We start from the raw sequence: 14,385 nt of genomic DNA on the forward strand, positions 1-14,385 counted from the left end.
GAGTCCCCCTCGTATAATCCTTCCTTAGCCATCAACAGTACCGATAATAGTAAAGACTGCCTCAGCACATATATAGTAGCGCTAGTAACCTGTTACTTCTCACAAAACAAAGAACCTCTGATGTCAATGAGAATATCATGCATTCAATACACTAAACTTACCACTGAAGTATGTCAGCTATTCAAATCCTACTGCAACAACCATAAGCTATAAGGTGGCTTCCTTGATTTTCCATTTTTAAGTCCACCACTGCAGGTTCTTAAAGTTCAGCTACATAAAATCTGTCCCCTACATGCTGTTGAAGAATATTTCATTACATTTAAGAACCAGACTTTCTTCAGGCCATGAGTAAACAGTGATGTGTTACATGAATCATGCAATAAGATGCAGCTAAGTGAAACACACTTCACATTTCTCATAATGTGAACAAAAAATGAAGGCCTACTCAGAAAATCATGGAAAACCTCACTACTTGTATAACTCTTTTTGATGGAACCAGCTTGCCACAACGGTACAGGAAATTAAATACCAGTTTGCGTGTGCGCGTGTGTGTGTGACACTCGGCAGCAACTTCTGCAGTCCTCTTATCTCACTGTACCATTTAGATCACTGCAGCTTCCTGCTCCATCTTATGCAGTAAGAAACCTGCGACAATAGCTTAGTGGCTATTACACTGCTAAGCTTGAGGTCACGCGTTCGATTCCGGCAGCAGCGGCCGCATTTTGGTGGGGCAAAATGCAAAAACACTCGTGCACTTGTGCACATTAAAGAACCACAGGTGATCAGAATTAATTCGAAGTTCCCACTACAGCATGCCTTATGATCAGATTGTGGTTTTTGCATGTAAAACCCCAGAATTTCATTTTTTTTTATGCAGCAAGTGTTATTTTAGGTCAATCACAATTAAAATTTAATATTTCGTGTGTACCTCCCCCCCCTCCCCTCTGACAATATCTTTACTCAATTCAGCAGAGTTATAAGAGAATGTCAGGTCCAGCTTATTAGACAGCATAATATGAAATGAAAGTAACTGGAAGTTTGCACTTCAATATTTTTTAATATGGGAGAGGCCTTTGCCCTGCAGTGGGCGTAACCAGGCTGCTGCTGATGATGATGATGATTTTTTAATCATTTCTTACTCTTCCAAAAACCACATTTTTTACACATGTAAGAATGCTGCAAAGTCACTAACTACACATTTCTGCTTTTCGTATCCAAAGAGCAAGACAGAGTTAAATAATTATCACTTAGGGAAAGCATTGCAGTACATAAGGTAAGGACAAAGAAAAAAAAAACAAGAAGAAAACACACAGGGGATAACAGTGCACCTTGTGCATGTGGTGTCTTCTGTGTTTCTCTGTGTGTCCTTTTCTTGTACGCTACAATGTTTTTGAAGCATCTGTTGTGTAGTCAATCTATCATTCTCAAAGGAACGGTCAAATTGAACGCTTTTAACAGGGTTCTCGAAGATTAAGTGCAACTGGCAGTACTGAAACAGCGACCTCTCGAAATAGAAGTGTTACAGTACCTTGCTGTTTACCACAGCACTCCACATGCGACAACGGGTGTGCCACCAGCCGTACTTATGCATAGTCGTGCTTTACGCACTATGCTGAACATAGCTGAGTGTCCCAGCACATCCTTCTCGGAGAAGCCTACACCTGAGATCGTCAAACTGCGGGAGAGAGTGAGAGAAAGACAGAGGACCTACAAGGAATACACAGATAAAAGTAGATGCGCCAAGACTCCGAAGTTTCATCAAGATGATTTTGTGAGGGTGAAAAAGCCTCTCACTCCCAGGAAAGGTAATTTGTTGTTCAGCAGCAATATGAAGACAGTGGGTCAGAAGGAACCCAGTGCCTTTGTCCTTGAAGATCAGAGCACGTGGAATGCTACAAGACTGTCTCACAAGCCTCGTACATCTCAAAGCTACCCTCACGATGGCTCAGCACTGGCATCAACTTCTACTCTGTCAATGGGTTCGCAGGCTGGTGTATCAATTGTGCCTGATCCTTACGACACTCCACAGCCATACTTCACCTGGCAAGACAATGGAGAACAGCTGGCAGAACAAAGAGTAGAAGAAGCAGGTGATCAAAATTCAATACGATCCTCTTCCAGGCCACAGGATGAGAATTCACAGCCAAGATCGTGGACAACACGAGCTCACAGACCTCTGGCCTGGCTGAACAATTTTGTGACCATATATACTGTGAACTGTGTTAGCCGTGTCCCCAATATTTTTAAGGGGAGGAGTACGTTGTGTTGTGTACCTAGTTCTGGTTTCGGTTTCAACTCTGTATCATGTCATCATAATCATGTGCGGATACATCATATGTTGAATAATATTTGGACACTGCCAAGTTAGGGCAGACACAACATGAGAAGGTGTTGCGGTGTCAGTTGATGAGTGCACAAGCATGCGGTCCATAAAGCTACCTCAGGCGTGGCTAGCTCTCCATGTGACAGTTACCACAGTATCAGTACCCAAGTTCAATAATCAGCTTTGTTGGAATATTTGAGAGCATTACACTGCAGTCTTATGGAAAGCAAGCCTGCAACGTATGTGCAGAGAAACTGTACTATGCCTGGAAGGAGAGCAAAATAATGTACCCATGCTTTCATTACATCACTAGCTCCCACTAACAAGTCCTTACTGTGATCTTCATTTACATCTATGTCCCTAACGTCTCCACCAATCCGGACATAGTTACTCATTACCTTCACGAGTAACCAAACATTGCACAACATTTGTTGACTTCTGTGTCTTACTCAACTGCGCTTTCCAGAAAATTATTTGCTAATAGCATAGCTGGTAAACCTGCATACAGGGAAAATGAACACAGCAAAAAACAACAGTAGTTGAAAGAAAAAGCTTCAGATGTTTGAGCATGTTTTGTGCAAAGAGGGTTTCCACAATGAAATGAACACAAAGATGTTCTTCAACGTAAGCTCACCTCCATACAAATGACAAGCCGCTTCTATGTAGCTACAAAAATGGCCAAATCATAAGGACTATACCACAATCCTGCTGCTAAACATTGTCATGCACACACACATGCAGCCTGCTACTTTTAACAAGGCTGGTTGAACACTACACTCTAGCTCTGGCCTGAACCGCAGAAAACAATCAATTAGATCACGGCGCGTACGGGGCCCGAAACGTCATGTTCTTTATTATTTTTTTTTTTACTCTTGGTGAGTGCATGTTTTTTGGGCACCAGAAAATCGGTGCAGCGCTGTAACTTGCGTATTCCAACGGTCCCGTCACTACACCACAAGTTAAGAAAGACTTGGCAAATAATGGGAACCACAACCCCTTTCACAAGTTACAGTATTGCGGTGGAACGTTAGGTATCAAAACAAGATCGAAAACAACCCGAGCAGATTATTGCAACTATTAGTAGCTTAGCTCAAACCATTTGGTTTGGCCAAACTGTCTATCTTTCACTTCTTCACTAGTAGTAATGAACCGAAACCATTAAACCACGCATTTGGTAAACGTATTTCACTATCTTTTTTTTTTTTTCTAACACAAGCTGGAGTATTCAGGTTGAAACTGCAGCCTTCGCACTTTCAGGCTATCACTAAGCAAAATTAACTTGTCAACTATTAACACACATGGGGGAATTACTGCGGTTTGAGGGCTGTCAAACGTACTCTAACGCAGTGGTGCACCTCGTACGACGACGCACCTGGGTAGTTGTGTTTAACGGAGCATCAGCTGTTTTGTTCCTGCAATGTTTGTGGTAGCAAACCGCAACGTGGAAGCAAACGCACAGCCTCGCGGCAATTTAGATTGTTGTGGCTTAATGCGTTCAGCGCACTTGCGGTCAAATGTCCGAGCTGCAAAGGAGGAAATAAAATGTCCGCCTTGCATAAATTCAAAATAGATCATAAGAGTGATCGGCATCATGAAAACAATCTGCAGACGTGTCTAATGCTGATGAAATCTAAGTGTGCAAGTGCAACATAATTTGCAAATGAGACAGGTGCACAGCCCTGTTGGTTTCACAGAGCTAGTGGAACGGAACCAGCAAAGCATGCAGCTTGTTCCTCAATCCGAAAGCCCGACTGCGCCATATAGGCGAGTCTCCAACAGTCTGCTACCAGGAAAGCGCTTCACTACGGTGATGAGTAAGTATTCGTTATTTCCTTTTCATGCTACGACTTCAATGAGTTACGAAATGAAATGCTTGCTAAGCAGCAGCTCACCTGATGGACAGGAGGACGCATTTGCTCAGCCACGCAAAGGTACCGCCGAGGTTTCGCAGTCAAACGTAAACAGCGATTAAACTTCAGCTGTTAAGCTGAGCTAACAACTGAAATGAATAAATCCGCCTGTTATTCTAGAAATTACTAACAAAGTACCTATGTGTTTGTAATAAAAGAAGCTATTTTGAAAGATAATGACGTAAATCGGTGTTTTCTGTGTGAATGCTGGTGTGGTTGTTTTGGTTGTTTAACCCGTCGTGGTTTAACAAGTTTGTATAGGTGTTCTGTGGTTTAACCATAGAGAAAGGGATTGTTTAACCATATAGTCACAGTCACACAACATAGATCATTTCTGTATGGTTTAACCGGTTTAACTCTATGATTCTATGAGCGCACGGTTCTTTATTCTGTGGCTCTTAGCTATGGCCAAAACAACTCGAGTGGCAGGTGACTGCCTTGTTTATGCAACGCATTTATAACGGTCCCAAAACACTTTAGTGATTGAACCAAAAGCACGGTCCTTGTCGCAGTGCCAAGCAGCAAGAGTTGTTGAGATTTTACGAAAGCGTCCAGTGGCTTCCTTGTCGTGCCGTGATGCAGTTCCTTTCATTCAGGCAAGTTTCATTCCGGTGACAAGTTCGTGGGTTTGGCGAATCGTAACGAGCGGATGTTTCGGAAGTTGTGTTAATCTCGGCGGCAACGCGACAACAAAACGAATAAACAAAAAGTATCCAGACACGGAAATTCTACACACCTAGAGGAACATCCTAAATGTGAGCAAATTGGACCACACCTCTACCTTGTCAATTTTCACCCCCTGTGTATGTGCAGGCCGGCCACTGGGCTGGCCGCGTACGCGGCAACATATGGTAGGCATTGGTAGGTGTGGTCACATGTTAGTGTACGATAAGCGGCAACAGCCGCAACAGGTGTTGGGAGCGTAGTTGGGACGAAGCCGTGCACTTGGCTATCCCATATTCTCGCTAGGCTACAATAGTACCAGCAGTAATCTGCTTTCTTGTTATTCCCTTGTGTACATAAGGTGAGTCATACAGTAAGATTTGCGTGGTGCATTAGTGGAAATATTGGAGACAAATATAATTGCGAGGAAATAGTTTGCTGAAGAGGAGCTGACATAGCGCGTGCATGTAGGTGGGGATGTTGCAGCTGAATGTGTCGGGCGATCTCTACAGCTCAGTACATGAGGTACTAAATATCACAAACCTTGTGCTTTAAATTGTGCTTAAATGTTTATTTCACGCTGTCTTATTTTACATTATTAATGTCAAGTGCTTTCCTTGAGGTGTTTTTAATTGAAGCATACAATTTCTTCTTACAGGGGCTTGCAAAGAAAAATGACATTCATATGTTTTGCAAGGTTGCCAGGAACCCTTGCAAACAAGTTCAGAAATCTGCGGAAGCTGAAATTAGGACCTGTTGCCTCCATAAGATTTTCCTCATCAACCAATTTCCCACCCACATTCTCTCCAGTGTTTGGAGGCATTCAAGAGCACTTGGACAAGTTAGCTGTGGTTGATGCACTTGGCTCACACACTTATGATGAACTACTTAGCTTTAGCCAGCAAATCCAAAAACAGATATCCAAATTTGCAAGCTCATGTGATCAAATGCGAATTTCATATTTGTGCCCTAGCGATGTTCGATATGTTGCCACACAGTGGGCATGCTGGCTGGGTGGTAATGTAGCTGTGCCCCTCTACCATCAGCATCCAGATGCCATGCTGGAATACTACATTAAAGATTCGCAGACATCTATTTTGCTCACAACCCAAGAATACAAGGAACGCATTCTGACGCTTTCAGAGAAACTTTCTCTCCCTTATATTGTAATTGACAGACCAAGTAAAGAAAAAGCAGAAGAAATTGAAACCAAAGATTGGGTAAGTTTTATATCACAGACACACTAAATTGATGTGGAAGTGGAATAGCCAGCTTCTAAGCACTTTTGCTCAATTTCTTCATATATTCCGCCGAGCTGGATTGTCCGAATGTCAGTGCTGTAAAAGTGTGTGTGAAGTGTGTTATTTGTGGTTGTTTGCCAGCTGCATACATTTTTGCTGTGTCAATTTGGAATACTGCCACAAATATTGCTGATAGATGCCTGTGCATGCAGGTTCACTAATACATACTTTAAAGATGATGTATTGGTGCATTTTTATCTGATTTAAGCTTGTGTTTGCAATTTTGTAAAAGTATTGTGTAAGACTGCTAACACTGAAAAATTCACCATGCTGCTCTGCAAGAACATTTCAAACTCCTTTTAATTTCATCTGTGCTTAGAAAGCTAAACCATTACAGTGAAGATAGGCAATAGACAAACAAAAATGACAAAATATGCAGCTTGTGACACATGCTAACATGTATTTTAAAACTGAGATTAGTAAGGCATAGAAAAGCGTTCTTCTAATTGTAGGTCTGCCCTTGTGACAATTTCATTATTTTGCAGTAATTCACCATGCCAAGTTGTGACTAGTGCAGTGCATGTATGTGTGGAACATGCATCTAAAAGAGACCTGCAGTCTACATGCGTGCACAACCAACTCGATTCACTAATTCTAGGCTGTCTTGCCCGGATGCAGTAGCAGTTCAGCTCTTTCAGAAATCCTGTATCTTGTAAGCTTCAGGTGCCCATAGTTTACAAGTAGCTTATGAAAAACTTGATACTTGTGGACACCTGCTACATGGCTTCAAAGTTGGCAAGTTCAAGCAGCATTTTCTTCCCTTGTGGCATATATTCATATCTTCGGCTAAGTTTTTTCCTATAAAACTTATTAGCTTACCTACCAAAGGAAACATGATTGTGCGCATTTCGATGGGGGCGAAATGCAAAGACACTTGTGTACTTAGGTTTAGGCGCACATTAAAGAACCCCAGGTGGTCCACGTTTCCGGAGTCCCCCACTGCGGCATGCCTCATAATCAAATAGTGGTTTTGGCATATAAAACCTCATAATTTGTGTGTGTGTGTGTGTGTGTGTGTGCTTGTGCGTGAGCAATCATTTGAAAGTCTAATATGTGGTACACGGCGCACTTTCGACCATAGCGGAGTCCAATAGGGTTCGCATTTCTCGGTCATGATTGCCTCTTTTATGCAAGCTGTGGGAGGGAGCCAATTGCAATTGATAATTTTGATCCAGATCGAGCTCAATAGTGATTGAAAGTGGTTGCGTGATACCAGTATAAGCTAGCTTTATTGCCACCAATTTTGTTTTTGTATAAAGAAATTGTTCAGCCAAGACTTTTCTATTCTGTACGAGTAATCGTTAACATTAATCAAGATCCATTTATCAAAAAATGTTTATTTTATATAGCTAAGCTGTTTTATGTGAAATAATAAGCTAATGTGAGAGACTATTGAGGAAGACAGTTTAACAATTTTTGATGTACGAAAGGGTAACAACCTTGTTTAATGCAATTGGGACCTTCTGTATATATCAGAGTTTAAGGTAACATGTGCATTAGAACAGTGATGCATGCACCAAAAGAATTTTTTCCTGTATTGTTTACATTGTAATTTCAGTACTCCAATGCTAAGACAGATGTGAATGTCTAATACTGGGGTTTTACTGATGTAAATTGTGAGGAAGGTGATTTGGCGAAATGTGTTGTGGAATAAATAAAGAAAAAGAGGGAGAAAGGCAATGGCAGATGGGGAGGGGTCATTTGTACCACTGTGGTGCTATGAATCTGTTTGCAATATTCACATGTACAAACTGTCTATACTTCATGTCTGCATGATTAAAACACACTGATCTTCTATTTCAGGAAAGCTTGAAAGAACAGGATGCTCTGATGATGTACACCAGTGGGACGACAGGGCCTCCTAAAGGAGTTGTCCTTTCATTCAGCAATGTGCACTTCCAAGTGGCACAGATTAGGAAGGCCTGGGAGTGGGCACCTGCAGATGTGATGTTGCATGCACTGCCACTTCATCACACACATGGAATAATAAGCGGCCTACTCACACCATTGTACTCTCGTGCCGCTTGTGTGATGCTACCCAAGTTTAACCCTGCAGAGGTGCGTCACATGGCCTTTGGCTACTTGAAATCACGCAGTGGTGCACCTAATTTTGCTTTGATGCTTATTCTTAAGCATATGTAGATAGCAGACATGAGGGATGATATGTATATTTATTTTTTTTTATGTCATGCGGATTGACTTTTTTGTGTGTTTTGAAAATGTTTCTGTGCATAACAGATTAATGAGCCACAGCTTATTCAGCTTGTTTCTAAAAGTCAAGTAGTCATCCAAATGAAAAATGTGCAAACCACAGTCATTAATATCTCCAGGATTCTGTGCTAGGTGGCGCTCAGTCCAACTTTTCATGATGTTAATTTTCTTCTGGCCTTTGCTGTGTGGGTCTATAGCCAACTTCAAATTAAGGTTTTGTGGTACTAGCTCAGGCTGACCTCTTTGCCTTTCTGTTAATAAATTTCTCACTCACTTGTGGCTTTACATTAAATTCAACAAAATTTGGAACCATTTTTTAGCTTGCACAGTGTAGTTTTAATGCACATTATTTACATTTCAAACAACCATATGCTACTGCAAGGCTTCTTTTTTATTCACATTTCCTGGTGTACTTTGCATGTGAAAGGTGTGGGAACATCTGCTGCATCTAGATAAGAGCAAGCCAGCAGTTTCGGTCTTCATGGCTGTACCTACAATGTATGTAAAGCTGATTGAGCACTACGAGCAGCACTTGAAACACTGCAAAGAGACAGCACCGAATGTGGTTCGTGACACATTTGCAAAAAATATCAGGTATGCAATTGAAATCACCGACATACACCAGTGATGATCCTGAATTAACTTGTTCTCTTTAATTTGATGCAGGTTTGTCATTAGTGGTTCAGCTTCTCTTCCACAACCTATATTTGAAAAATTTCACGACATTACCGGTATGACTATATTGGAAAGATATGGAATGACTGAAGTTGGTGTACCACTGTCAAATCTCCTGCACGGCAAAAGGCATCCTGGTACTGTGATTTCTTTTTCTGCATAGCTTTTGCTGTTTACACAATGGACGTCCATCAATTCAGCATGGGTAATTCAACCTGCCATTTAATTCACTCAAGTTCGAAAGTGCGAAGAGTTGCCCATGCATGTTAAACACTTCATTTAATTTTGGCATCAGACATTTTGAACCTATTTTGCATGTCTTGTCTGGGCCAAATGAGAAGGCGAGTGCATATATGCTTGCACTCAACTGTCTCAGTGACAAGCTCCTTCAGTGATTCTAGCACTTGTGGCTTTACTTTCAATTCATCAAAATCTGAAACATTTTTTTTTTTTCATGCTTACACGGTGCAGATTCAATGCAATGAATGTGCAGGGCTTCTGCTTTATTTACTTTTCCTGATGTACCTTGTATGCGATAGGTGCAGAAGCATCTAATGCAAGCTAATGTGCAGTACACACGCAGAAAAAAATTTTTTTGTTGTCTTTACTACTGCTACAGGCTTTGGTTTCAAATATAACAATTTCTGTCACTCATAGGAGAAGATCACTCTTAGGAGACGTAAGATCACACTGTCATAAATACTCTAAAGCCTGTCTGCGACATATAAAAAGCTGCTACTGTGTTATAGCTTAATACAGCCATTTATGAAGGCATTCTTTTAACACCGGACTTCATGTCACACAATATGCACACTGGAGCTTGAGTATGTGCCGACACAATGCTATCACTGTGCTCAGTTGGTTCTGGCTTCTTATTGCTGCTGGCAACCAGGTTTCTTACTAAAATTAGAAAAATTATGGATGCAATTTTATTTATTTTCATGCCTGCCTAAGCTGATTGTGACATTGTACTCCTATGAACATCAAATTTACCATTTCTATGTTGGTCAATTCACATGACTAGTAGACATATTTGTGCTAGTTTCTTCGTGCAATGTCTCTCTTATAGTTAAAGTGGTTATATACTAGTACTAAGTAGTAAGAGCATCCTAAGGATGGCTGTGACTCACAGTCATATTTTTCCACATATGGCATAAAGGAAAGGAGCTCCTGTATTTTCTGACTGTTTTAGCCCTGCTGGCATTTGCATACATCATGTATATTAACATTGCTGCATCCTGAATTTCCTTTGTAGGATGTGTGGGATACCCTACAGCAGGTGTTGAAGTGTGCATTGCTGAAGCGGACAAATCCAAATTAGGATACAAGCCTCTGGTATTGAGCACAAGTGCAAAGACAAAGTACCTTGAAGGATTGGAAAACAACAGTGGTGAACTGCTTATTAGAGGCCCTAATGTGTTCAAGTACTACTGGAATAGGCCTGAGGTAACAAAAGACTCATTTACCCAGGATGGCTGGTTTAAAACAGGTAGGCATTTGTTTGCGTCCATTTCAACTTCAACAATCACACTTGCGGGTGCTGGTCGAGACAGTGAGAGAGGGCGTGTCCCTTGCAGGGAAGGTGGGCCTCAAGATTTCTTCACTTCTATCTACTAAACCCTTTTTAAGAATTCTTGCTAAAACACTTGATGGATGATCATTTACAATTCTCCTAGTGTCAAACCGAAATTTCTCACAGAGCCTAGTGAGGGCCCTTTAAAGAAAGCCATGCTTCTAGAGTGACCCAGCCCGTTGGCACCTTGGGATCAACGTGTTGTCAGTTGTGTACACTATTAGCATGGTGGGCTATGTCTGTGTCTAATGACTGAAATTGAAAACTAGAACATAGGTAATGGAAAGATAACTTCCTTTCAGACCTCAGTTCCAGTTACTGACTTGAAAGTGTGTCACATTCTTCATTTTTTCTTTTTTTTTTTCTTTCATTCTTTCGAATGCTTAATTCTTTCTATGCTTAGGTTAGTCCACATAGAGACTCTGTGAGTGCCTAGCTTGCATAATTTCGAAGGGCTTTATGGGCATCTGCAGCCTGGGCAGTCCAAAGTCTTATCGTTTGTAGATACTCATTTAAAGTAGCTTTCACATACTGCAGGACTGTAAACAGGTAAAAGAGCCAAAAGGGCCATGTTGTAAAGGAACCTGTATTAGGACCCTGTTTACAAGTACTCGCTGTTCGAGAGTCAACTTTGTAGAAAACTAACCAGTTTCTCAATACGATAATTTATTTATATTGCGTTCGAACAAGATAGGTCCACAGGAAGACAGACTTGAAGTGATCAACAGTGGTCGAGTGACTTACTATATATCTCGGGCTGGAACCACTTTTCTGACCAGGGAACAGGTTAGGGGGAGGGGGACAACAACTGTTGTTGTTGCCTTGACAAAGACGAGTTTCTTTGTTGAAACTTTCTTGCCCCGATGAAGACAGGTCCTCTTGTCAAGAAGTTGACTCCGGCCTGAGACTTTCCTTGTTTGACCACGGCTGATTATTTCTATTGCGTATCACATTTGTTAGTGTTTGAGTTCAAAGCATATCTTTTTAATTTGCTCAATATGCCTGCTGCACTGCTCAATATCCAGATTAGTAGACTTGAACCTCGTCATAACGAAATGCTATGTAACGAAATAATGGATATAATGAAGTAAATAATATTCCCCATGAAATATTCATAGAGGTCCATGTATTCAAAGTTTTATTTTAACGAAGTGAAATTATTCAGCCAATGGGTATAACCAACTATATATGTCTCAAAAACCAAAAAATACTCTACCGTTGCTCACCAAGTACATCACTTTCTATGGAGTTCGGCACTCGTTCGCCGTGGTAGTTAAAAAACTCCCGCCTCCACGCTTCGAATGTGTCTTCGAGCAACACTGATCTTTCTCACCTCCGCATGTAGCTGCGCATCTATGTACAAGCAGGTATCGCACTTCTTCACTGACCTCTCTCCCTTGCGCGTGCCTGGCTGCACGAGACGTGCGGCAATGCGAAAGACGCGTGGCGGTGTGAAAGATTAGTGCATATCACTTCTGCGTGCCACGCATGCAGGCGCAGCCAACTAGTCTAGTAACATTGGGTGCAGCTGGACGCGGCCTCCTAGATCTCCCCGGCACAGTCTCGGGTGGGGGTGTCACATGCAAGCCTGTGCGACTACGCGCGGCAGTGTGAAAGAATGCATTCCACTATGGCACGTTGCGCTGGTAGCCACAGCTGGGCCTGGCCTCAGAGATATCTATGGTGCACTCTCGGGGTCACGCCCAGGCCATGCTTTCACTTCTCGTTCTCCATGCGGCGGGCCGCGCAGGTTGGCAGCTGGGCGTGACCGAGATCGCATTGGCATTGGTGCAATCTCGGAGGCCACAAGCCAACCAAGCCGGCACGGTGAAGTTCACTTGTCTCCTCGATCACACAGCACAGCGCTGTGTTGTGTGCCATGTGCTGCTCGACCACGACGAGCCAAGTGAAAAGCGGATGAAAAAGAGCATCACAGTGAAACAGAAGGCAGCTATCTAAAAGCTGTCGCGTCAAGTCGCGTCACTGGCCTAAAATTCTTTTGTTGTTGTACAGTATTAAAATTTCATCGCATGCTTAGCCGTGTAGTGGTTCTGCAGGCTGCAAAGCCGTGTTGTGCACGGCTTTTTGCAATTGTGCACTCCATTGGGTATATATGGCAGTAAATGACAATATTTGATATAACGAAGTAATTTCGGCTTCCTCTTCAACTTCGTTATAATGTGGTTCTCATGTACTGTGACTAGAAGTCCTGGAGAGATTTAAAGAAAAATATTCCTTGCATTGGCAAACAATGAAAAGGATACTTCAGCTGTTTTCATGGGGCTAACCACATTACCAGGAAGAAGACTTATGCCCCTTGTTGACTACCGCTTTCTACTGCATTTCTGCTCTTAGCGAAAGCCTCTTTTTGGTTTAATTTCTGCCTGGAGAGTATGAACACACTTTAACCATACTGTATGAGCTGGATTCTTTGTTCGATGACCTTTGTGGTGGTGTGCAGAGAATGTGTGGACATGTACTGTGCATCCCTTGGACATATATTATGAATATTGGTTCGCATGGTTGCCTAATTAGTGATGTCTACATTATGCACCTCATGAAGGACGGTATGGAATATGCCAATTTATTGAGGGCTGTACACTAAGGGACTATATGGCCTCTGCGTGCAGATCCCCTTATATGTGAACATTTCCAGGTGACAGTGCAGCATGCATTGATGGCGTCTACAAGATCCTAGGTCGCACATCAGCTGATATCATCAAGACTGGTGGTTACAAGGTCAGCGCACTAGATGTAGAGCGCCACTTGCTGGCCCATCCATCCATTAAAGAATGCACAGTAGTGGGAGCCCCTGATGCCACTTGGGGTGAACGTGTTGCTGCAGTGGTTGTCTTGCATGAGCCATCAGCCACACTGGAACTTGAAGCCCTTCGAAACTGGTGTAAAGAGCGCATGCCCACATACAATGTACCCAGTATTCTGCTGTGTGTGCCTGCTCTAGAACGCAATTTTCTGGGCAAAGTCAATAAAAAGGAACTTGTAAAGAAATTGCGGCCTGCCCCACAGCAATAGCATAAACACTCATGCAAGTTAGGAAACTGCAAAATAAAATTTAAAAGTTTGTAATCTGAAGTTGTGTGTTCTTGTTTGGGCTTAGGCTGGAAGCTCCATTCAACCCACTGTGGTTGCTTAGGGGCAACAGTGTTGGGCTGCTAAGCACGAGGTCGCGGGATCAAATCCCGGCCACGGCGGCTGCATTTCGATGGGGGCGAAATGCAAAAACACCCGTGTACTTGGATTTAGGTGCATGTTAAAAACCCTAGGTGGCCCATATTTTTCCAGAGTCCCTCACTCGTAATCAGATCGTGGTTTTGGCACGTAAAAGACCATAATTTAATTTTTTTGAAGCTCCATTCAGTGCCAGCCTTGAATAATCAACAAGACAGGCGCCCCCATTTCCACTGGCCAACATGCACGTGTAATGACGAGAGCTTCGAACAGTGCTCTAGCAAGTCTGCGAATAAGATAAAGGTTCCAATGTCTTGTTTATTTAAGCAGGTAAAACATGTACTTGTATTTAGCACTAGTCTTTTCTGTCACAAACAACTGCCAACATTTGGCCAAAAGCTTCATATCTGGCTGTTTGCCTCCCCCTTCACACAAGTCTAAACATGTAAATGAATCATTAAGCTTATCTTTTGCAGTTAAATCTGAGAAACTAAGAGTTAGTAGGAACACACTTTTATTAATAATTTAAAAAGGTGAAGC

The 14,385-nt window shown here is 42.2% G+C and overlaps 2 protein-coding genes across 8 annotated transcripts in view; one reads left to right on the forward strand and one right to left on the reverse strand.

Annotated features, from left to right (window-relative positions):
* Tango10 (transport and golgi organization 10) overlaps positions 1-5,053 on the reverse strand; it is a 32,347-nt gene extending 27,294 nt beyond the window's left edge. The window contains exon 1 of one of the 3 annotated variants that reach the window (XM_075675290.1): positions 4,970-5,053. The gene's annotated coding sequence lies outside the window, so the exon portion shown is untranslated. Of the gene's footprint in view, positions 1-1,528; positions 3,664-4,215; positions 4,445-4,969 lie in introns of those variants that run through there. The other 2 variants (XM_075675278.1, XM_075675298.1) reach the window with 2 other exon arrangements.
* Positions 4,019-13,749, forward strand: LOC142564288 (malonate--CoA ligase ACSF3, mitochondrial-like). 5 transcript variants are annotated; one of them, XM_075675238.1, is made up of 8 exons: positions 5,052-5,257; positions 5,368-5,421; positions 5,555-6,116; positions 8,001-8,255; positions 8,836-9,002; positions 9,075-9,220; positions 10,339-10,572; positions 13,313-13,749. In XM_075675238.1, exons 2-8 carry the CDS (start codon positions 5,387-5,389, stop codon positions 13,687-13,689), a joined length of 1,776 nt encoding a protein of 591 aa, XP_075531353.1. In that variant the 5' UTR covers positions 5,052-5,257; positions 5,368-5,386; the 3' UTR covers positions 13,690-13,749. The 5 variants fall into 5 exon arrangements, with proteins under 5 accessions (XP_075531382.1, XP_075531359.1, XP_075531368.1 ...); XM_075675267.1 differs by lacking the exons at positions 5,052-5,257; positions 5,368-5,421 and adding an exon at positions 4,019-4,137; XM_075675244.1 differs by lacking the exons at positions 5,052-5,257; positions 5,368-5,421 and adding an exon at positions 4,522-4,829.
* Positions 13,750-14,385: the final 636 nt, after the last annotated feature.

This window comes from Dermacentor variabilis, chromosome 1 (assembly GCF_050947875.1).
Source record: "Dermacentor variabilis isolate Ectoservices chromosome 1, ASM5094787v1, whole genome shotgun sequence".
NCBI lineage: Eukaryota > Metazoa > Arthropoda > Arachnida > Ixodida > Ixodidae > Dermacentor > Dermacentor variabilis.